The 26,782-nt window shown below is 33.3% G+C and overlaps 1 protein-coding gene across 4 annotated transcripts in view; it reads right to left on the bottom strand.

Annotated features, from left to right (window-relative positions):
- Positions 1-585: 585 nt before the first annotated feature.
- LOC121384153 (endophilin-B1-like) overlaps positions 586-26,782 on the bottom strand; it is a 68,911-nt gene continuing 42,714 nt past the window's right edge. For 3 of the 4 annotated variants that reach the window (XM_041514407.1, XM_041514408.1, XM_041514409.1), the window contains 4 exons: positions 23,251-23,351; positions 20,767-20,802; positions 12,660-12,870; positions 586-10,004 (listed from right to left, as the gene is read on the bottom strand). In XM_041514407.1, the coding sequence (XP_041370341.1) occupies positions 9,897-10,004; positions 12,660-12,870; positions 20,767-20,802; positions 23,251-23,351 (456 nt within the window). In that variant the 3' untranslated portion in view covers positions 586-9,896. The remainder of the gene's footprint in view (positions 10,005-12,659; positions 12,871-20,766; positions 20,803-23,250; positions 23,352-26,782) is intronic. The other variant, XM_041514410.1, reaches the window with a different exon arrangement.

The following is a 26,782-nucleotide window of genomic DNA, read 5'->3' as shown; positions in this document are numbered from 1 at the left end:
ATATTAATGCCTGGTACCCATGGAAGAATAGTAGACAAGGCCACCAACTGGTTCTCAAAAATATGTTAATATTAAATAAAGAAAGTGAAACAAGTATGTTACCATTACATAAAGAAAGTGAAACAAATATGTTAATATTACATAAAGAAAGTGAAACAAATATGTTAATATTACATAAAGAAGGTGAAACAAGCATGTTCTTTTAAACCTTAAAGTCTACACTCAAATCTTTAATGACATCATACTCATGTAATTGGTATGCGTTGCCATAATGTTAAAAGTCTCAAGAAGTCGTTAGAAACTTGAGTGAAGACTTTAAAAGTTTTATAAACAAGCTTGTGATCTGTGCAGTAGAGTTAACACAAGCTTAACTATGGGTTAAAGAGGTTCTATCAAAGTTGCTTCCTTCCAAAAATATTTTTAAATGTTTAGAAACATTTTAGGCCCATTTTGGCAGTCTTTTTACTGAATTAATTTTATAACACCCCCCCCCCCCCAAAAACAACAACTCCCAAACCCCCCCCCCAACCCCCCCCCCCCCCAAAAAAAAAAACCCCACACACACAAAAAACAAACAAACAAAAAACAACACAAGCCCAACATATATTAAAATATTTGCATTTCCTTTGTTCAGTATATTTTTTACCAGAGATTCTTAGGGAAACCACTGTTTATGCTAAGTGAAACCAGATAAAATTTGTTTATATTTGATGGTAAATTGTGCAAACATTACGTTTAGGATCAATTAATTAGCTTCAAAAATAAATGCCCCAGACTGGGTCCCTGGCCTCCAGAGGCCGAACCCTGGGTGGTCGAAACCTTAGTAGTATAGGAGCATGTTAAAAACATTATGTCAATGTCAAAAATAAACATAAATTACCAACCAACCAATGGCTATGCTTTACACAAAAGATAAAGAACAAGACCTTCTAATGACCAATGGCTATACTGTGCACATGAATAATTAATCAAATGCTCAACAATAACTATTGGTTAAATCATCATTTTCATGGCCGGTCACCAACTATAACGTACATGTGGAATAGTTAATGATAAACCTCAGTGATTGTTTAGACAGTGTTCCAGATGTTAAAAGCATATGCTGCAAATATTTCTACTACTCAAAATGTGCTAATTTTTCACCTATTTATTCTACAAGTATATCAAAACACTTATCTTCAGAAGAAAGGGGTGTTACAGGGCTAGATTGTTTTTTTTTACACATCTCGACCATTGTGTCATTTTCTATTTTGTGAACAAATACCTTAAAATTGAAATTTGCCATAATCTTTATCTAATAAAGAGTTTTTAAATTGAAATGCATGTCAAATTTAATGTTTTTGTGTGCATTATAGAAATTATTTTGGTACAACCTATATCCATTAATGTTTGTATGTTCTTGACAAAAAAGTTAAGCCAGTTATTTCAGTATATTTAAACTACAATTTCACGTTTTATTAGCTTGTATAATTTTTTTCACCACTCAAAAATTCCCACAAATCTTGTATAAAGACTACTAGTATATCTACTTACTAAAAATTACAACAAAAAAATAGGTCACCAGCTTATTAAAAAAAATATCACAAAACATATATCCCTATCCCTTACTTTTTTCTTTTTTTTAATGTGTAATGCAAAATGCAATAACAATGTCTTGTCTTAACTATGAACATTTCCAACAATAATAAAATATATATAACTCTACAAATAGACCAGAAAGCATCTTATAACACACATGTATGTCAATGTGCAAAACCAAGGGGGCAATGTTGGCGGTGTTCACCCCCTTTCAAAAAATTCATGTATAGCATATGAATACAATGCATTTGTTGGAATTTAGTGGGGGAACATCCACTATCTTACTCAGCTTGATATTTTTGTGGAAGAATACATTAGTATACTTTTGAATACTGTAGGTGCCATTTTAAAATTATTACACCCCTCCCTAGAAAAAATCATGCATTCATCTCTGTATGTAATTGTGTATTTATTTGATTTGGACCAATATTACATAATACTCAAGTAGCCATCTGTTACACTAGAAATTAGGACCCATATCTACGATTTGTTGACCATGTCTCCAGTTAGCAAGTTTAGAATAGAAGTCACTTTTTACACCCTTGTTTTGACTTCGTACACAATAAATAATAATTATAATATAATATATTTCCATAATCTCATTTCAAATCAATATTCTGTAAAAAAAAAAAAAAAAAAAAATTAATTATAAGATTTAGTAATTTTCAAACAAAATATTTTCAATAGCAATTTTGTATAGAAATTTCCCAGGCATTTTGAAGATGGAAATCATGCACCCAGTTTATTGTTATTGTAAGGAGAAGCAAAGTGACGTTATTGTAATACTGACGTCATTCCAGTTCAACAAGCTACCGGAGTATTGTCTCATATATGTGCGTCAGTTGTGAACATAAACAACACCCCAATATGCCTTTAAATCATCATTTTCATGGCCGGCCTGCAACTATACTGTACATGTGGAATATTTAATGATAAACCTCAGCGACTATTTAGACAGTGTTCCAGATGTCAGATGTTTGTTATGCAAAAAAAATAAAAATAACATTACATGTATATCATGGATTTAGAAATTTAAAAAAATATAACCCTATATGCTTCATAATAGTTTTGCTTTGTTTGCTACAGATAATATATTATGTTGCCAAATTTAGCATGCAAAAATGGTGTTTTTAAAATTATCATTACATAGAAGTGAGGAAAAGGAATATTTTTATTTAATACAACTCAGCATATTTTTAGTCAGAAGTTATGCAAAATGGATAGAAACATAAAATACACTGTATTACTGCTACGCTACGCGATTTTATACTAAATTTGTGACTGTTACACACTGATAAATTCTCATAGTTACAAACAGCACAACATATTTAGTTGAAACTACACATAATTCATAAATCAATTACTAACATTCTTTCTTTCCATGATCTGCATTATGTAATGACATCCCATTTGACGTAATGACATCATTTTCTGAGGTGTTTAGTTTAAAATCCTTCACTACGCTAAGCAATTTTATGCAGTTTGTGACAGCTGTACATCGATAAATTCATTAAAACAAATAAAAAGACAAACAGATTTTATAAAATTACAAAGGGCATGTTAAGGCAGTCGAACCCTTCCTTTGATCAAGCAAATGTTCTTTTTTTCAATACTTTTCCAGAGAAGCATGTCTTAACCCCTCATAAATTTCACTAGCCACAGTTTAGCCCCCACTCTCTTCTAAAATGTATGCACAAGCACCTGGACACACCATAGTGAGTTAAAATACACATAAATCAGCTTCTAGCATCCTTTCCATGGCCTGTTTTACATAATAACACCACAGCTGGCATAATGACATCATTTTTCGAGGTTTATCAAAGGATAACATTCAGTTTTTCTTCCATGTTGTCCAATCAGAATTGAGGAAATTGTATAACGCAGAAATTTTGTAATTATTTATATATATATATTCTATACATGTAGCCTATATGCATAATAAGAAATATAGCGAACAACAAAAGAAATTAATTTAGTAACCAGAATGTCAAAATGGCCATAAACGGTTATTCAATTTGATAATTTTAACGGACACAAACACTAATGTGATTAAAATTAAATAATCTTAAATAAAATTAAAGGAAACTAAATCAATATTTGAATTGAGGTTTTTGCTGTTCAGTATAAATCAAAGATCAGATCTCATTTACTGTAAAAGAGACAGGAGATTCAAAACATAACTGTAACTAGCCAAGAGTGATTAAGACAAAACTATGAGAATTAGTAGTAATATCCCGATGATAGCCAATAACATTACTGTGACACCTTACAGCTGAATAACCTGTTTTAAAGACAACAGAACACCATCACGAAGAAATGAATAGCACTACAATTAAATTTGTCAGAACCATTCACTACAGTACAAAATAAAAAGACCACAACTTCGGCGAAACTGTAAATTTATGCACATATTAATATATACTTGCATATTATGTACAAAATTTAGAATAGATGAAAAATATTTAATAAAGTATATAAGGGCATGCTGTGTTTATTTATTTACAATACCAAATTAACTTAATTGTAATACAGGTGTACTTGATTCAGTCTTTAACAAAATGTATCTAATTTAATTAATATGGCCATTAGAGCCCTGGGGTATGGGTGGGCTATATGTTCCTCTCCAGCCCACCTTAGCACTACAATGGTGATGTTTTAACATTTCTCAGAATGCTCTAGGAACATGTATTATTAATTAAAACAACTCAACATGGCAATATGCCCTTGACCTATAGCAAGGTAGCTTTCGACCTTCTGTGACAAGAGGTTAATCAGAGTATGTAATGGAAAACGAATCAACAATTTTGAACTGTTTAAGCAATAACTCCACACAAGAAATAGCTCAAGTGTCAAAAGCTTAGAAAAAAAAGTTATTCAAAGAGAAACAACTCTCTCTCTCTCTTGTTTTTTTAAACTACATTTGTATAAAATAAATATTTTGGGTCCATTTATTTGTGTACCAGTACATTACATACTGGTACACTTTCACTAACAATACTTACTTACACTTCAATTTTTTTTATTTATTAATGACACCACTAGAGCACACCGATTTACTAACCATCACCTATTGGATGTCAAATTACACTTCAACCAAAAAGTCACAATTATACTTAATAATTTTCATAATCATGTAATTTTTAATTACAAGGACGTTCTGGTCGTGCATATATTTGTGACTTATTTCCATTTCTTTTGTAGAGACTTACTCTTAGCTTGCAGCTTATTAATAAAACCATATGTATGAAAAAACACTCATTAAATATACAAGAATTTAAAACTCAAAGACCTATGGTTTGGAGATGGTGAATCTACACAAATCTTTCATGGCAAACTCAGAAACTGTACAACAAACTTATAAATGTGTCTTAACAAAACAAGGTCTATAGGTCAATGTAGCCGTCATTAGCATTGCAGGCAGCAGTGGGTCTGTTTAATTAATAAGAAAATATATCTTACCTTTAAACATAAGAATTTCACAGAACTAAATGTCTTGCCTACCATTAAAATTGAATAAATAATGTGTGATCAATGTACTTAACATTCAGGATCAATCTAGTGTTGTCCAGTGTTGACAAATAGGGAGTCACCGTGACCTTTTCAGCAAAAAACAAAGACTACAAGAATGTGAATGGAAAACTCAGCAGATCAGATGACAACAGACCAAAACTATTAATGCTGTTTCTAAAGAGCATTAGTTGCACTTTTATTAACATCAGTAGTTTTTGCCGTGTAGGGTATATTCCACCTCGTTTTAAAAATACAAAAATAAAAACCTCCAACCAACCACATTTCTGGCAGGAAAAAAAAAGACAGATGTTCACCACCTATGTTTTATGTGGCCTAATCCCATATTAACACACTAAAGAAATACACTAAGACCCAATAAATTCATATACAAAGTTTAATCATCTGGGCACTGAACTATTAACAAAAGTGGTCAGACACATTTTAACAATGACAGGTGCTACCAGCAAAACATCTTAAGAGAGAGAGAGAGAGAGAGAGAGAGAGAGAGAGAGAGAGAGAGAGAGAGAGAGAGAGAGAGAGAGAGAGAGAGAGAGAGAGAGAGAGAGAGAGAGAGAGAGAGAGAGAGAGAGAGAGAGATGGAGGGAGGGAGGGAGAGAGAGAGAGAGAGAGAGAGAGAGAGAGAAAGAGAGAGAAACCCTGTGATTACTGAACTCCTCAGAAACTGGTTTTTGGTAAGCCTAATTATGGCAATGGTGGAAAAGGTTACTTGATAATTAACGACATATGCTAGACTCATGACTACCAACTGCCAACAGGAAGAAGGCAAATATTTTGCTCTCACGACCTCTATGACAGTCCAGTTGCTAGTCTGAGTGATCTTACAACTTCTACGACAGCCGTCATAACCGATTCAAAAAATGAATCTGACCTGACATTTGTTGCTAGTCTGAGCTGGCATTACAACTAAACATGACACCCAGTTGTTAGTCAGAGTGCACCCATCGTAAGGTGGAAGTTGGGGAAATTATAACGCAACCGTCAAGTTGGCATTACAGACTACTGGAACCGATTGTTATCTTGAAATCACAAGACCTGTACTAAAGCAAATGACATCCTGAAGGCCACTAGATGTTGACCATATCTGACAGATAATTGGAACAATTAATCTAGACTGCTTAGAAGAAATCAGTTCCACTGTATTGCTGAATGGTACTAGTAGTTATTCACAGCATAAGCTGTATAGTATATGGTAACATATTATGAATGAAAAGGTAAATAATAAATATTATGATACATTTCATCTGCAGTTTCTTTACAAGTCCAATGTCAGACAGATAAGCAGATCTCTTCGCTTGACTGCATCTTCCAACTTCTCTCTGTCCAGAGACGTAAACCAAGAATTCCCCAGAATTAAAAGTCTTGCCTACCATAAATGTTTTCAGTGCAATGTGATAAACATCCATAGGAGCAACTATAAAACAAATTTCATTGACCTAAAACTTATAGTTGGTAAGAAACTGATCTAAATGCAAAGCTTTAATGCAAAAGTTGGTATTGTTGATGCTATTGCTACTGCTGTTGAAAAAGAAATACCTGTATCTTACCTTTTGAGTTCGAAAAGGCGAGACAAAAAAGGAAGAGATTGACATTACTAAATACCGTATTGTTCCTATTTGTAGCGCCTGGGCGCGATGCAAAACACAAAGGGGATGCGCTAATTAGAATACTAGAACACGTTTCGTAATACGTGTGAAAAATCCTCGTATCAAACTGTCAATGCGTCTGGCTCGCTTAGACATCAAAAGCTTTGCGGCCGAGTCACTCCACCAGTGACGTTTTCTTGTTGAAATGACGTAGCATACCGTACATCGTCAGCTGATTTATCGAAATACATGGTACTGTGCACGTAGGCATATAGGGCCTGCGGAGTGTATTTGAAAATGGGGTGGGGGAGGGGTGTGTGATTGAGACCCATCATACTCGCCCACTTCATTTTGTCACCCAGTCTGAATATATTTTAAACGGTGTTACGGTGTTGGTGTAAATACCTACCGGTATGTTTGTACTTCCGGTTTTGAACAGCGTTAACGGAGTGTCGTGCATTCATTCTGCATGGAGATAACAGCGACATACATTTGATAAACGACACGTGTGACATACTGTTCGCCCATACTAGTGTCGTAGTGCTTCACCTGTTTGGATTTTATTTGTTTACCGATTATTGTCATTGCAAGTCGGCAGTTTTACTATTTTACGGGTACCGTTTCATGATACACTTCTCGTGATCATAGGGGGCGCTTATATTAGAGGGGGCGCTACAAATAGGAACAATACGGTAACTCGAGTGCACCAAGGTGAAGCATGTGTTTTGAAGTTTAAATAACAATCATCAATCTGCAACAATTTTTGTTTTACAATACTCAATCTGGTTACTGAGAGTTTTAACCTGAGGAACAGATGTGGCTATATGTATATTAGGATTAACAGAACGAATGACTTGATGAGACCCATAATGTCCACCAATAAAAATAAATAAAAATAATAAGTTACCAAGATTCAAGAAAAAACAATTACACTTTTCACCCAACAATACAACAAGAACAGTAGAAAAAGGTTAAGTCAAAAACAGTACAATAAGAATAGAAGAAGAAATTTAAGTACATGTACATGTATTTTTGAAAAAGTTTTTTTAATCTTGAACACAAAATGATTCTCGTTAAGTTTTTTGAGACACTGGAGTAATAAATTATTGTGACTGATAAACACAAATAATTTTGTCCCTCCCCACCCTCCCCCTCTTTGTGTTATTCACTGCAAAAACCTTTGGAGATCTCATCTGTGTGTTGAAAATTTAACAGAACCTCTGAATGTTATAAATGTGTGACATAACAATCAAACACACGTCTTATGCCAGAAAAGTTTCATACATGTACATGATACAAGTACCCTATGTATGACTCCATTTCTGTGTTCTCCATTTCAGTGTTCTCCATTCCTGTAACCAGATTCGAGCAGTGGTCAAATGACAATGCATAAATTAGAACGTGTGTAAATGGTGAACACACAGATGTGATTCCCTAACATCTGGCGTAATATATTGGAAAAATATCCAGTATTAATTAATATGTCTAAATATAATGCAAGGCCTAGAGGTGATCCTTGTCTGACTCATAGCTAACTACAGACTTCATTGTTTTTTCTTCTTTTTAAACATATGTATGGCTTAGATGTGAGAGCATTGTGGAATCATATTCAGCAAGGTGGACAAGCTTTTGAAAATCACAAAACTGGTGCTATGTTAAACTGGCATAGCTGGGCATCAACTCTGTTACTTTGTTACAGAGATGGAGAACAAAACATTTATTTCCAACCATAATACAATCAAATATACACATCACAATTTCTCACAAACCAGAATATTAAATATGACAAACAATTGCAATATTCACTATGGTAACTAGCAGTCATAGATCTATACAAAAGCAAACACTTGAACAAGTCCACTTAATTAATGGCATATTGTAGCAAAATGTTACAAGTAAAATAATTAAAATAATTCAAAAGTTATATATTTCCCCCATTTTGTAGTTTTTACTCCATCTATATCCTAATCCTACATATAACTTCATTTTGAATATAGCTAACAAATAGCCTAAAAGAACAATAACAATGTTTTACTTTTAGAGCCACAATATTATAATTTTCATTTTTGTCCAAATAAGAGGCAGAGTTAAGTGCATTAACATGATTCTCAGGTACATGTAGTGTTTTGTATCTTAAATTATTTTAATTTAGTTGTCAATACTCGGTTACACAATTATTTTGACAAAAGTAGTGTCTGGCTAATACATAAATTATGTGAACCAGAAGGTGCTATAGAATATTTACGTACCACCCTCAGAAACAGAAAATGTGGATATAGCACCTTTATCTCTACCAGATTGATGGGACGCTCAATGTGGCGATATAATTATACAGTCTTTGTTTATAAGACATTTTATCCACAATACAGGAACTTACATGTTGGAAATGTACAGATGTAATGCAATATTCAGAAGAATTATTGTGCATCTTCTGATCATAACTGTTACAATATTCAAATATGTGTTACATGACTGTTTCAAAAGATCACAGCTTGTCACAAATATTAAATAAGCAACAAACCTGTATTACTTTAATTTTCTTTTTGATCATTAAAGTAACACATTTAAAGTGGACATCTTGACTGTTTTTCATCCAATTCTGGTAAAACTGATTCAGATTCCCACAACTTTAAAGCATGGAATCTATGAGAATCCATTTCTTTTTATGTATTTCTTTTTACAACATGCTACAAGGCCAATTAATTAAAAAATTTATACTAATAAATAAAATAATAATGATTTAGATAAGGATGTAATATTTTGTAATGGCTGTTGCCTGCATAACACTGATGTTGAAATGAGACACTTTGTTCAAAGATTAATATTAAATGTAATCTAAAATCGCGTTTTGCACCTAAACTCTTCATATATATATATATATTAAAAACAGATCCTTTAATAATTATCAAGGTGTGATGTAATTACACAATAAAAAGATTCTCTGACCATATTAGTTATTGTAATTAAAGATCAAAGTTACTGCTGGTGCTCTTCAATTTTACAGATGAAAATAATTCTTTACAAATATTGAGTAAAACAGTTATCTTTGAACATTCCATAATGTTCAAAGCTCAACACTGATGATGCCACTTTAATATTATAAAATAAAAGCAACCCAACAACATGCCCCAAGTTTGTCACTGCAGGATATAATATGCGGATTGAGAAGACTGAAGTAAAATGAGAAGCCAACACCCAATAAAACTATTCGAGAATCTCCAAGTATGTGACTGGAACTTTCCCTCGTTGGTTGCCCCTTTCAGCCATCAACCAATCAGGATCCAAGCCTTGAACAGTGTATACCATGATTAGCTGAAATGACAGAAAAAACAACCAATCAAATAACTCTCAGGTGACATATATGTTACAATGACAGGTTCAAAGCTGATAAAACTATGTTAACTTTGCATTCAACTTCAAATTTGATTCATATTTAAACTGCATGCAGTTTTAAGTGTCAACTTTGCTCATATTAGGTTCATACTCAAAATGTATGCAAATTGTGAGGCTCTAGATCTGTCCCTTAATAAAGGAGTGCACCCTTAATTGGACCATATCAAGAATAAATAATAATACGTAACTTTATAATGAAAAGAAAACCCCAAGAAAGGACTATATGTTATTGGCACCTCAACCAGCATGTTTCAAATGACGACAATTTAGTGTCCTAACCATTGGTTATTTTAAAGGGACATTCCTGAGTTTGCTGCCATTTTTAAGATATTATCGACTAACAGAGATTTTTTAACAATTGTAATTACATATCAAATATATTTTTCAGCATAAAATATCAGTATACTAAACATGTTTCTGAGAGTTCTAATATTTATACTACGTTAAATTTCATTTCATTTCCTAAAATATATATATTTTGTTTGTACGTATGAAATTATTTGAAGAAAAAATCCAGTTTGGGCTTCTTACAAATATTAAGACGACCAGAAACTGAATATACAGACACTGATATTCCAAACAAGAAAATATATTTAATATGTAAGTTTAACTGTAGAAATATTGTATTAGTCGGAAACATCTTACAATGCAGCAAACTCAGGAACGTCCCTTTAATACTTGGTTGACTGAAAATTCTTATTCCAATACATATACATGTAAAACTGTAAATGAAAATAGTTTAGTGCATCATTATATATAAAAATGTATACCTGTCTGTCAACTGAAAAAGAACCAACCTGTCGCCATATTGGCTAAGACTATTAAAAAAGCAACAAGGTATCTCTTTTATATGAACTTTTCCATGAACAAATTTACAGAAAAAACAACAATAGCCCACTGATGGCAATTAATCCTATGACCTATCGCACCTCAGGTGACCGATCTACCACTGAGCTATATTCCAGCCTATTTCCATTTGAAAACATTCAGAATTATCAACAAATTCACAATGCTACATCAAAGATCTGACTATACAAATGGTCACATTCAATTCTGATTAGCTAAAAATACAACAAATATTAACAAAATGTTTCACATTTTCTCTGTATATACACGTAGTGAAGAAGAATAAGAACAAGAAGAAAATACATTTTGAAAAAAATTGTAGAAAATAATATATTTTGTTAAATAATAATAAAAAGAAAAAGACTGAGAAACCCCCCCCAAAAAAACCCTGAAGTACAGATAGATCCTAACAAAAATATAATTGATAAATATTATAAAATAATAAAGTATATTTATAAAAATTAAACAAGAAAAACAAATCACTACAAAAAACCTCCAAAGAATTGTGGTATTTTTTTTCGTAAAAATGAAAATACTTGGTGAAAATAACAAAATTCAATGACATGCTACTGAATGAAGCATAAAGCTGATTTTCGAATACCTACAAATGTACATGTACCTGTATGTGTACACAGTGCATTGAAAGTCAAATTCATTAGTCGTTCACTACAATTTACAATTCTCTAACTTGTCTAAGCTACATGTATAATCATGCACTAGCACAAAGCAGACTGGCTAAGTGATTGGAGGCAAGCTATAATAATAACAGATACAGTGAAGTGTGTTACAGGAAATATTTGTATATTTACTTCAATGTGGACATGCTTAAATTAGCTAAAATAAAACAAAAATTAATATATAAAATTAAATATACTGAAACCTGACTATTAAAGAACCCATGTTTCAATTATTTACAATATAGACCTTAATTTTCATTCAGTTCTACCAGAATTAATTTGAATTCATATACCTTCATGTCACAGGAATTTAATTATTTTTAAATGCATTTTATTATGTGTAGTGATTCATTCATTCAGAATTTGATAATTAATATTAAACTTCTTATTTCTACACAAAAATTGTATTTTCTAATACAAGTAGATATTGTTTGAACATTAAATATTGAACTAAATGCTTATTTTGTTTTTCTTCAAGATTTATGTTTCAGAATTTTAATCGGATTCGTATGTTTCTCATTTATATGAGAATTTCATGGACATTAGATTCCCAGATTCTAATTTGTTTTTTAATTTTTGTTTAAATTAATCCTACATTCGGAATATGTCCATGTATATAGGTGAAAAGTGCGACTACAGTGTATACTACCAAAATCAAACTCCTAAAATTCCACCAGTATGTATCTTAAATTGGATATAAAAACTAGTCAGTCATAAATCAACATAAATAAATAGTCACTAAACAGGCCCATAGGAATGATATCTGGGGGGAGAGGGATGCGCGCAATCTCTAGTGGAGGTGTCACAAGTTTTATTTTTATACAGAGGGCTCAGGCCCCACCCCCCAGTTCCTATATGTCTTGCTAAAAAAAGACTAGAGCAAGCAAGACAGGTATACAGAAAGAAAAAACTATTATTAAAAAAATACACAACCAAATATTAAACATGTAAAGCAATGACAACCTACATTTTTAATAAATAGCAACATTAACATGAAGCAACGACATTGTTAACAAATGGCGAGCGAACACACAAGAAAGAGAGAAATTACCTCATCAGCCAATAATGAAAGTTCTGAGTTATCAGCTGCGTCGTAGTCATATAATACCCGAGCTTGTTTTTTCTCAGTGGGGGAAGGTGCAGTAACCTGAATGGCAGGCGGTGCAGAGGGGCGGAGGGGGTAGCTGTTTGGGATATTCGAGGAATGCGAGTTGGTATTGCCACCACCACCACCGACACTGGTGTTGGAACCGACAGAGCAACTGAAACACATACAGAACAAAAACAAAAACACTCAAGACAAAAAAAAAACAAATACCCAGCCAGAACGACAAACTGAAACTTTTAAAAGAAAAGAAAAAAGAAAAAAAAAGAAAGAAAGAAAAAACCCAACAAACAAGGTTAAGATGAAACAAGGATAAAATAAAATACATTTTGTAAACCAGTATATATCTTCTTGTAAATGAAAGTTAACATTTACAATAATTAGTGATATGATTAATAGAAATATAAGGTGAAAATGAAATTATACCTGGCTAGATTGTCGTGTCATATGACATAATCAGGTTGACACTGAAGCCAAAGAATGATGTGATTTCATTGGTTTATCTTAAATATTAACATTAGACATTGATAATATGTTAATATTAACCAATCAGGGACAAACTTACAACCATATTTGTAACAGGGTTGTCAACATGCACAAATTAGACTGTAAAATATCAACATTTGGTCAGAAAGCATTTATTCTATAGGCAGTGAAAATTTACTAAAAAGGCTGGGAAAATTGCTGGCAGCTGCCCATTATCCGCACATATATATATAGATTTTCAATTTTGGGGTGGGGATTTCCACTGAAAATTAGGTAACAAAAAAGAATTCTCTGGAATAAAATAACTTGCCTACTGATTCATCAAGGTGAGAAAAACAACTTACTGAAAGATTATTAAAAAATAAAGACAATAATAACCAGCAGTAACAAAATCACAGGTCAACCAAAGGCTGTTTAAATCTGGTGGCTTCCACACTTACATATAGTCTGCCCAATGTTATATCTGGTCTTAAGCACAATACTGCAGATTTGTATTTTTTTGTTTTAAGATAAATTAATAAAATAGCTACAAATATCTGTCAGCTACATGTTATTAGGTACAATTCATAATTAATCTTAAGTTTTGTTAAGTGTTTTTTTCAACATGCATCAAGACGAACATCCACAGGTGACAGCATGTTTAAATGATCTACGACTTATAGTTACTGTTTGAGAGGAATGGAGCTAACCTTGAGAATGTATCATACAATGTAAAGCTACAGGCACATGTAAATACAAAAGTTGATGTCAATGCATTTCTGTAAAATTAGCATCTACAGTATATCTCACCGTACAAATATGCTGAGGTGAGACATATATGTACTTAAAACTTGCTTAGGAGAAGCAGATATACCTGTACACATTAAGAACCACGAAGTTACCTGGTCAGTGCCATGGCATACAAAAGATAAACTACACAGTACACTACAAGACTATATGTAGCAGTAATTAAAAACCACTCTGGGATGGATGGGGTTTTATACACATTAATATTTCTTGTGATGGTGGTGGTACTGATGGTGGAAGCCAAGAACAAAAAACCCCAATCCCTCAATATATCAAAGAGTAAAATGTCAGTGTCGGGGTACTCTTTGTTCACTGTGTGTATATCCACTTAAGCTTTATTCAAGGCTGCAGCAAGTTTAACTTCTGGTATCCCCAGTCAATGGATATGGGACGGAGGGTGTAAAATGTTCTTAAAACATATCATAAGGTTATTTCTATAGTTCAACTTCTGGTATCCCCAGTCAATGGATCTGGGACGGAGGGTGTAAAACAAGGTTATTTCTTTGTCAAATGGATTGAATATATATATATATATATATATATATATATATATATATATATATATATATATATATATATATATATATATAAATGTTCTTAAAACAAGGTTATTTCTTTGTCAAATGGATTGAAATATATATATATATATATATATATATATATATATATATATATATATATATATATATATATATATATATATAATATATATTACCCATCTTTAATGCTGACATGGACAAAAACTTAAAATAATCACTTATGGAAAATAAAAGCAGTATAGCAGAAGAAAAAAAATGTATAACACTATTGCACTCATTTGCAATTTTTTCTTTTTTTAATCACTACTTTTAAAACAACAAAAATATAATAATAATATGGAAAATAATGAATTCCTTTCTAGCCATTTTCAAATTATGAGAATCATACCCAGATGAAAGACCAGAACAAATTAACAATTTAAAATTTATTTTAAAAACTATTTTGCGAAAGAATAAGAAGTATACTGGTGTACAGTGACATGTTTCAAAGTTTCCCCAGATTCCATGTTGAAGCAAAGCTGACAAGTAGGTGGAAGGTGGCACTCTGTAAGGTGATCAGTGCAGCTATTCATTAACACTACCACAATTAATTAATCATTAAGTACTATCGGACTAACACGGTCCGAGCAGGCCAGGTGAGGTGAAAAACATGGTGCTCAATCTGGTGAAAATTTAACAACAAAATAACTAAAAGTTAAACTGTACAAATAATAAATAAATAAATAAATAATAATAATAATAATAATAATAATAATAATAATAATAATAATAATAATAATAATAATAATAATAAATAAATAAATAAATAAAATTACAAAAATATCATAACCAGTGTTATTGTGCAAGAAAGTAAACTATTTGCAAGTCAATAATATTTTACTTTCTAAAACTATAATTTTCATACTGGAGAAATGTACATGTATGTAACATATACAGGTACCAGGGGTGGGGAAAAGCCCTTTTTTCCCGGTCTGGGACCCATTCTCGATCTCTGAGACCGAAATTATTTTTTAAAAACGTGTGTTTGCCGGTCCCACTTTTGTCATTCTTGTCGGTCCGAAGCACCTGTCCATTTCTATTATTGGAACAAATTCCTATCAGTCAAGTGGACCGGCCTACCCAGACATCAGGGTGTATACTACCAAATCAAATCCCATAGACGACAATAGTAACATATGTGGCTAAAACTCCTACCTGCAACGTATCAACCGACATAAACGTCACGGATATAAATACTACCACCCCTTACATTTAAAGTGAATCAGAAAAAAATGGGGGTCAAGCTGCTCGTTTCTGAGATAACGGGTAGCGTCTATGACTACCCTAGTTTCGCACAAAATTCGAGTACTTTTTTTTTACAGGTACCCCATACATGTTTCAAGCACAAGGCTACTTGACACATTGGTACTAGATGAAATAAATTGCACATTTTTTTTACCCAGATGAAACTATTAATTTTTACAACCAACACACTCACATTTATAACCAATCACAGGACTTGTGGTGTTCACTTCTCTATCAAAAGTTGGGTGCACCTCGAACTTTGACCCAGCCGGAAGTTATTTGGTTTAGTACTACCTATACTGATAACATACGTTTTTCAAAAAGTGTCCAGCTATGTGTCTTTATGACAACCAGGATCTGGTGTATTCTGACATAAACTGACAACCTCACTGAAACTGTTGTTTCTACAGTGCAACCTAATATAATGTACACCTCAAAAAGCATATATATTGCATATAGTTTTGTACAAATGCAATATGTCATATTAAACAACAAAATGTTTTAAAATAAAACTCCTGAAGATATTTACTTTCAGTTGGGTGTGTGTACTCAGGTATATATGTAGAGACAACAAAGATAGTCAGAGTACCTCTACCCCTTTAAAGAATTCCATTAAAACACATGCACTTGATTGACCCCTAGATTATGAAGACCTTAACAGGCACATCAAAGAAATATCAGTATTAAAAAAATACAATATCTGAGGAAGGAAACACAAACATGACTGTACTTGTATGAAGTAATGACTTAATGTCCTGAACATTAGTGTTGGGAGGAAATCCTGTATGCTGGGTGTGGGTGTCTTCAAGTTACCAGGTGTGGGAATTTCAAATCCATCGGCCATGCTGATTTTCATAATGAACCATCAAAACTATTGGCAGCCACCAATATTCCTGACTATATTTTATTTATAGCCTACTGTAGTTGGAGGTTTTAATAGTTGTGATATCTGGAATAATCATGCAGCTTTAACACATTTATTTTTGATTAATTACTGAAAAAACCTATTTTTAAGTGACAAAATTACCCGAACATCTATTTTCTTGCTTTATTTTCTAATCCGGATGAATACAATATGTACATTAGATGTATTCCTACAATCTGTAATCCAGCATTTTATTTAGCTAGTAAGATTAGGTAATACAGCTTTAACAATAAAATAAATTATCAACTTAATCCAAGGCAGATAATCAAATCTGAAAAAATTGGTTCTGAATCTAGTATAAACTCAAAATGCTTTTCATGAGAGCTAACTAAGTGATTATTAAGAAAGAAAAAATGATCTGGAGATCTAAGTATATGTTTAACAACCTTATTGTTATGTACAAATAAGAACAGAAGGCACAATAGTGACAACAAATTTAATTATGTTTTTGGTAAAGTTTTTCTTCAAATTTACTTTAAATTTTGCATAAAACTACAAATTTGTCTAAAATATAACTTACCACCCTATAAATATGTCAAAATGACAATAAAAATCAACTTCTTTACAAATTTGAGTTTTCAGAATTTCATACATAAAAAATTAACAATGTTAATGGAAACTAAAGACATTAACCCACTATTGGCACATGCTATTTTTAATATAAAAATAAATTGCTATTAAAATCTTAGTTCAGGTTGCCTATATATAATACCATATTTAAGAGCAGTTGTATATGGCAAGTCAAATACCATGTAAAAAGAAATTATTGAAATCTTTACAGTATGAATTATAGGCCAAAACCAACTTTTCTTCAGTGCTAACTTTGATTCAAACTCCATTCAGAGCCATGTACAGAGATTATTGTCAAGGTCAAGGTCATTGTCAACTTGCATGATCGAGTGATGGCTAATTAATCAACCAGTATAGTTTAATTTAAAAAAATGACAAAATCATAATATTTTTTATTATGCACTGAATATGTGCTATAGGGTGTATACTACCAAATCAAATCCCATAGACGACAATAGTAACATATGTGGCTAAAACTCCTACCTGCAACGTATCAACCGACATAACGTCACGGATATAAATACTACCACCCCTTACACTTAAAGTGAATCAGAAAAAAATGGGGGTCAAGCTGCTCGTTTCTGAGATAACGGGTAGCGTCTATGACTACCCTAGTTTCACACAAAATTCGAGTACTTTTTTTTACAGGTACCCCATACATGTTTCAAGCACAAGGCTACTTGACACATTGGTACTAGATGAAATAAAATTGCACATTTTTTTTACCCAGATGAAACTATTAATTTTTACAACCAACACACTCACATTTATAACCAATCACAGGACTTGTGGTGTCCACTTCTCTATCAAAAGTTGGGTGCACCTCGAACTTTGACCCAGCCGGAAGTTATTTGGTTTAGTACTACCATCAGTATCTCGTGCATGCTTTAAAATAATAAATAATTAGTGGTCAATATGGCTGGTGTTTCAGACGTTTGTGATTTTAAAGTCTACCAAAGTATATCGCCAGTCACTGAAGTCGGACCTACAGTAGTGTCAATCGACTGCCACTAGGATAGACATTTGTCAAAGTCGCTTAGCTGGTCAAGAGATTAAACAGACATTAATGATAGCACCATTCTTGGTTTAGAGAGCCATCAAGGTATTACACTCCAATTAAAACAAAGGACCCAGAGTTTGCAACTGGTTACAATCAACACCTGTCAATGACTATGTGTGTACGGAGCTCTGTCGGGTTGAGTGTCCTAGTCTGAAGCAAGAGGCTTTTGTGCAATACAAACTGCTTGAAATAGCATAAAATGTAGTGAAATAATCTGTAAATGTATTTATTGTTGACTGTTCAATGTAATGTATCCAATAATTATAAAGGATTTTAAAATTAACAAAAGGTTTCCACTTTTTTTGTTAACAAGTGGGAGTAAGCAGAACAGCTACATGTACTGTTATCTCTAGAGCCAGCAGAGGTCAAGTTTCATCCAATCAGTGATGACGTTATTACTCTCTTTGTCTAAACATGTGCTTGCTCAGGCTGTCAAACGCTTCAACGGTGCCAACTTTTATTAATTTTCAGGACACAGTACTGAATACTCGTACTTTTTATACATAACTTTTATTCATTTTTTATATTATTTATTCCATTATGTAAAATATATACAATTTGTGGGGTTTTTTCACCGATGTGATTTAAAAAAAAAAACGTTTCATGTTTATCGTTTTGCGTTCATGATTCAAGATAAAACAGTTTTAACTATAGTTTAACTATACAAATGTCACTACTGGTATGATTTAAAAAAAAAAACTATTTGGCAAATATCGTCTTTTAAATGTTCTCTTTTTTGTATTCCTTTCTTCTCCCCATACAATGCAAACGTTTACTATGACATGTTCTTGTTTAGTGTAATAAATTTGAATACTTTCTATTGTCAACCCTTTGAACCTGAAGGCCATAATACACAATGTTGGTGAGATATGCTACATGTAATTGCATTTGTATAACCCTAACCAAATAATGTATTAATTATGAATACTGTCACTAATACAGCATATGGACTGTCATAAATTATAGAGAACGCAGTTACATTAAGGATGACAAACAACATTAGTGGTGTCATCTTACTTGAAAGAAACCTACCAACCCACTTTATGTAAAAAGAAAAGAAAAAAGGTGTGTTCTATAGCATTCCAAATGCTTGTATTTTTTAAATATCTATATTATTTTTTAAAATGGGACCCGACATAAAAAAATCTTTCCAAAATTTAAAACTTTACATCTTCCAAAACCTCAACTTACAAATCACTATTAATAACCAATTAGAAAGGAAAAATAAGACAGCACATCAAGGGAGATAACTGGGATTGGACAAACCGGTCTTTATGAATAAGTTATAGAACTTGCTAAATTAAAATTGATGAATCATTCCAAGATATCAACAACAAACTACTGTTAATGCAGATAGTGTGTGCATACAACATATCTACTCCGACAGCTAAATGTTATACATACAGGTACATGTACATATGCAAGCTACAACTACATGATTGCACACTATGCAACAGCAACAAAAGAAACATTTACATCAACATCTACATTTACCACTAACAATAGAATTAGATTTGTTACATTGTATTATTCCCCTGTTCCTAAAGTTATACATGTGATATACATTTTAAAAAATGACTCTGAAAATGTTTTTTGGAGGGTTATTTTTGAACAATCAAGCATAAATGATTTTTTTTTTTTTTTTTAAGGCTGCCATTTATTAAAACAGTATTTATCACATTAACATAATGATTAAAATTAAAACAAACATAAGTTATTACATTAACATAATGATTAAAAAAAACACAATGAGATTTAGCATGTGTGGTTTTTAAACTACACATATAGATAAACAAGAAAACACTTTTTATTACTTGGATGAAAGAGAAGTTGCAATTTCAATACAATTTAAGAAAAAGGATTCTTCGATCACCATCTTAACTTGCACTAGATGTACCCAACATGGGTGAGTTCCAAAAGTGAGAGTCTAGCAGCAGACTCGCAGTCAGTTAAAAGCGTTTGACTTGTCATGTTCCCGAGAGAAAGCACGACAAGGGCTCACACTGGACACAAGTAGAGGCTTTAGACAATGTTCAGATATGCAGACTATTTCCTTAAAAATCTTTCAAAAGTGACTAATTTAACAAAGATTTTATTAGCCAAATACTCCATTTTGTAGCCACTTTGTATGAAAACTAGCAATTGGCTGATTTGGCAATGTACAGGGTGAGCCCTGGATCAGCTTTCTTTAAGTGTTCTAAATTAATTAACTCCCTTTTTGTATTATGTCAGTGGTAAACCATTGAAACTACTTGTGATGCAACTACGAGATGTGCAGATAAAATAACAGATAGTAATGGCAAGCAAATCGCTAAAGCAGCTGGAACATGGAGAAATGTGAAACGTGTTCACCAGGAACCAAAATTAAAAGGCAGCAGAAGGAAGTGAAAGTAAATGTCTTACTCTTTATCACCAGTGGGTGGTGTAGCTGGGGAGTGGCTGCAAGTTGTTAAAAAAGGAAAACGTTGCTCAAACAGCAGTCGTAAAGTGAAACAATACGTTACTTCATATCTACACCAATTAACCTGCCAGAATGTTTAGTTTATTAATTTGATTTTGTTTTTTGTAAGTCATCGGCACATCTTACAACAAGTTAAATTGAATGTAACATGTCAGAAATATTCTGCAACAAGTTGTTTGAGTTTACTGTTGTCTGGTGCTAGATGGAAATGGTCGGGCAGATCCAGGATTTTATAAAGGCAGGGTTTCTTCCAGAGGGTAAAACGGGTATGGCGCCATACCCAGATGTTTTTGCAGATTAAAAAAAAAAAGTTAACCTTTTGAAAAAATTAATTACTCTTATCATTAATGTATGATTTTCTTGACTCTAACCCTAAACGCAACCCATTTTCTTTCTGGGGGAGGGCCCCCATACCCCCTGTTGACTGTGGTTGCATTCAATTCCCTAGTGCCAAACCCAAATATTTCTTTCTGGCAGAAACACTAAAAGGGGGGTCATTAAATTCTAAAAAGGGCAAATGAGCTGCGTTCTCAAAGGGAGTAACATGAAGGAGGTCCAGGGACATGTTTCCTATGAAATTCGAAATAAACATGATCAGAGAAAAGTTTTCTGAGAATTTAGTGTGGATGATGACATGAAAAAAAGGTCATTAAAAACAGCACTTCAAACAGGTGAGGAGGAAGATATGGGGAAGGTCACAGGATCCGCTAATCATAGTTACTGTATTCGTTGGATCGAAAGTGTTTACTGTGGTAGGACTAAAATTAAATGTACATGTATCTACTATATGTATATATATCCACAGATTATTGAATGCCATAAAGATAAAGTTTAGTTCTGGATAATTATGGTCAAAAAAATGTTAATGAAGATACCAGTAGCTGACACATAATTTACCCTTTTTGATTACTAGCCATATTTTTTTACATGCATTACACTGGTGTAGGAAATGGGGCACTGTCACTTTTCAGATATTTTGCTTTATAATAGTGTATAAGTGTGTAAATATAAAAGTGTGTGCCCCCCCCCCCCCCCCCCCCCCACACACACACCTTTTGGCACCTTCCTACGCCACTGCATTATCTGATTTCTGCCAGAGGGTAGGAAGGGTAAAATTACGTACCCTAAAATCTTGGAAATTAATAGATGCATTTTTTAATAACTTTTAGACAGATTATAGTAAGAGAACTGCTGTTTAAAACTTGTCAAGTAAATAAAATACAGGGTCCAATTTCTAAACATTTCGGACCGATAACCACTTTGTCGGGGTACCTATGATATGTTTTGCTTTTATTAAGCACCCTCAAATTATTTTCTGGCAGAAAGCCAGAGCAGTTTTGATGACCATTGATTTCATAATATTTTGTAATTAGACTTACATCTTGTTAAAAACTGTCTTCAGCTAATCTGTTACATGTTATTTGGTGTAGACAGAATAAATAATAAATATAAATACCAATGCTGCCAGTAAAATATACTGTAACAGCTTGTGAAAAAGAGAGAAGATGTTTCATACCACTAAGCATCATCCTTCAATTTCAAAATGCCTCTGTGAAACAAAAGAGGTTTAACAATGTTGCACTACCTTAAGACACATAAACTTACAACTGCCTAAAAAGATATGAAGACATCATTTCCAAAATGCGATATATGCCAATTTTCACATTTTGGAGTCATACTGATATAGGTACTACTCAACAATATGACATGTATGCCTATTGAACAGGATGTTAAAACCATGATTGGTGTGATAATATATATGCTACGTCAAGTTGTAGCAAAACCATATTTTTGTGAAGATGACATACATGAACATACAACATATTGAAAATGAACTCTTTATATCAACCTACAACCATTTTTCTTTTTCTTATGTTAAACTTTCAGTTTCACTTATGCATTTCAAAGAGCAGCCATGATAACAATCTTGGAGCAGTGGCAACTGGCAGCCATTTTGAATTTAAAAATGGCTGAGCTTTTAAAACACTATTTTTTCAGCAATACATACATTGTATTAAGCTGCTTTTATTAGCTAAACCTCCATTTTCAATGGCAGTTAGCCTAAAAAAATCTAATTTAGTTGATATGAGTAATTTGGAAGTAGAGGCATGAATACTCCAAACAACACCAGTGGTACAATGTTTTTAGTGCACTAATATATACATATACTTTGTACCTTTACAGTTTAATGAACCATCACAATCAGACACACTAAAATGATCAGGTAAAGCATGATACAATGTACTAACTGATGCTATCCATATGCCAGGTATTTTAAATAAGCAAGCAATATATGTTCTTAAAGAATCTCTGTACAGGAAGAGGGAGTCAATACCTGTTATTTTTTAAATAAACCTTATCACACACCTGGTTAGGTTAAAGAAAAAGAGTATATTTTGTGATTTGTTGTTTTACTATGTTCTCACCTGCCCAGCTGCTTCTGCAGGTCAGTGACATACTGCTGACACTGGGAGTAGTAGGTCATCTGGGCTTCAATGAAGTCATTCAAACAGCGCAGGTGGTGAGCCTGTAGGCGGAGCAAAGAAAGGAATAGTTAATTATGCCTCAGCCAAGGATCGACAAATCCACTAGCCCTTGGTCCGAGCTAGTGCCAATTATCAACGGTAATTCATAAGGCAGGGTTGCAGATTACAATTTTTTTTTTTTTTTAAGTTAACCTTTGACAAAATTAATTACTCTTTATCAGTACTATATGATTTTCTTAACACCAACTCTAAACTAAACCCATTTTCTTTCTGGGAGAGGCCCCCCATACCCCTTGTTGACTGTGGTTGTATTCAATTCCATAGTGCCATACCCAAACATTTCTTTCTGGCAGAAACACTGTACAGCACAAGCCAAAGTTGCTGTGAAGGCTAGTGACTTTCTCAAACATTTGTGAAACACTGCCTCAGCACATGTTAAATTATGCAAATTTGGTGTTTCACATGATTAGTTCAACACTTGCTTGACAGAGAAAGAGAGAAAATCTGCTGCTGGCACTATTCACACAAAGAATAATTCTGTGGAATTGAGTGTCTTAGACACACAGACCAGGTAGCTGAGGTGTGTGCCCAGGACAGCGTGCTGGAACCGTAATTGTATATAAGCATGAAAATCAATTGAAAAGTAAAAAGTTTGTTTTATTTAACGATGCCGCTAGAGCACATTGATTTTTTATCTTATCATCGGCTATTGGATGTCAAACATATGGTCATTCTGACACTGTTTTTTTTAGAGGAAACCCGCTGTTGCCACATAGGCTACTCTTTTACGACAGGCAGCAAGGGATCTTTTATTTGCACTTCCCACAGGCAGGATAGCACAAACTATGGCCTTTGTTGAACCAGTTATGGATCACTGGTCGGTGCAAGTGGTTTACACCTACCCATTAAGCCTTGCGGAGCACTTACTCAGGGTTTGGAGTCGGTATCTGGATTAAAAATCCCATGCCTCGACTGGGATCCGAACCCAGTACCTACCAGCCTGTAGACCGATGGCCTGCCACGACACCACCGAGGCCGGTAAAAATCAATTGAAATGAAAGGGATCTAAGCTGAAACAACAAAGAACTCTTTACCCAACCAGTTACACAAGTGAGCTAACTATAGCAGGGATGTGAGTGACCAAATGTCAAAAACTCTGAAAATTGCTCGATGGTGTTTGGTGCCGACAGGCCCCGACTAGGGTCCAGGGGCAACGCCCCGGTAAGAGGATTGGGCGGGGGGAGCTATTTTTCCTATTTAGATCACAAAAATTGTCATGTAATGGTACTTAACAACAAATTTATGAAGTGTGTTAAATCACTGTGTTAAGACTTTATTATTCTTATTTACCTACAAAAAGTGAACTTTTTCAATACCTACTTACCATGGTGTCTTTCTTTCATTTCTTGTAGATAAAACAGTAATGTCACAACTTATGTACAGTACATTTAGTAATTAGTATGCACTATTTACAATGACAGTACACAATAATTTGGCAATAGGCTTTTTCACTTGCCGACAGTTTCTCAAAAACGCTTTCTAACTTAACACCGTCCACCTGTTTCTCTAGCCATTCCCATCGCCAGGGATTTTTTATGTTTACGTCAAGTTTTAATTTATTTGATTTCTTCACGATATCTTTGTGTCGTGTTGCCATTACGGTTACCGCTTCACAAAAGGCGGGCTAATTGTCTAACGCTATACACGGTTGGCGAAAACGAACCAATGAAATGTCGCCTAACAATAGAAAACCTCGGCAAACATCGTTACTGTTCGGTGTGGGAAGGGAGATAAGTCGAATGACTTCCGTGTTGATTAAAAGACGGAAATGCCGGTAAAAAGCTTAAAAGTCGGACAAAATCGTTAAATTTATATTTTTATTTATTCGCGGAAAAAAATATAAAAATGCGGAAATTTGGTCATGAAAACGCGGAATTCCGCAAAAACTCGGAAATCTCACATCACTGCTATAGGCAGCTATCATTGACTTTTCCATGCAAACAACCCCATTGAATACTGTTTATTGAACAAATAAAACAAAAAATACATAAACATTGGTGCACTGTAATGAACATCCATAAGTGCAAAAATAAACCAGTGCCACTTTCCTTTGGGAAGAGTCCTATGTTTGGACCCACAAAATGCCTGGAAAAATTCTTGAAACCATGTTTCACTGACTTAGAATTTATAGTTAGTGAGAAAAAACTGATCTAAATGCAAAATTTTAAAATAAAGTGACAAGGAAGAAATACATATTCTGAGCCCACTTAGGATGATAGATTTAGCGATCCATCGCACATCAGGTGAGTGGTCTACTACTAAACTACAGCCTGCCCCAGCAATACAATGCCATCAATGAAACAGTACACATGATGAGGCTTTAACAGCAATAACTGAAATCAATTCACACACCATTCACAGACAACAAAAGCATTCATTACAGGACTACAGCACTATTCCAGTGACGTCACAAAGTCCTTCAACAATGAAGACAAATGAAACAAATGTATCATTCATGGACAAAATCATTCATCACAGACAAAAGCAGAATTGTGATGATGTAAGCATCACAGACTGGTATATAAACACTAACTGTATCGTGCAATCAGCGACTATTAAATGGCAAATATATGATTATTGTGATGTCTAGAATTACTTGTAGCACAGAAAATCACCACCACCACATGGACCAATTCTAAACTAGTAACAAGCACATGGGTCCTACCATGTTTCTGTAACCAGTAGACAATCTCTCCTGGAAGGTTTTTGAACTGTATAGATCTACCTGTATATTACTAGAAATAGATTCTGTAATGTTTTAAATCAACTTAGGATTCTCTATTGAAAAACATAGATGGGTGTAACATGAAGCTTTCATGTGTACTCTCCACAAACAGGGTGGCACACTCAAAAATCGGTGAAGCACAAGTTATTGAACACACGTGTGGAACAGATAACACTTCAATCCAACCCACCCACCCACCCCTCAAAATAAAAAGACAAACAAAAAACACACAACAAAACAAAACAAAACAAAACAAAACAAAACAACAATCAAGAAGGAAAAAGAAATCATATATATATTTTGTTAAGGTTCCAAGAAGGTTTGATAATCTATTAGCGTACTTATCAGCTACATGTACAAGCCCTATACCAGTCAGCTGAATCCCAAACACACAGCAGAAATTAATAACGAAATCGACATAAGCTTTAATAATCAACCATTCATATATTTTATTGTATTACCGGTACACAATACAATTTGGTAAATGAACCTACAAGATACATGTAATTCTCCTGATAAATCATAGTAGTAATATCAACTCAAAATTATTGGTTTATTTCTCTAGAATGTCTGAAGCAATAACTGGGTGTGTAAAGTACATGTATGTACATTAATGTACATACCGGTAATTTGACAAAGAATAATTAATTAGAAAAATATAATATAAATATTCATAAGAAGTCTTTT

Source organism: Gigantopelta aegis, chromosome 10 (genome assembly GCF_016097555.1).
Source record: "Gigantopelta aegis isolate Gae_Host chromosome 10, Gae_host_genome, whole genome shotgun sequence".
Taxonomy (NCBI): domain Eukaryota; kingdom Metazoa; phylum Mollusca; class Gastropoda; order Neomphalida; family Peltospiridae; genus Gigantopelta; species Gigantopelta aegis.
The sequence above is the reverse complement of the archived record's forward strand: the minus strand, read 5'-3'. Positions and strand labels throughout refer to the sequence as shown.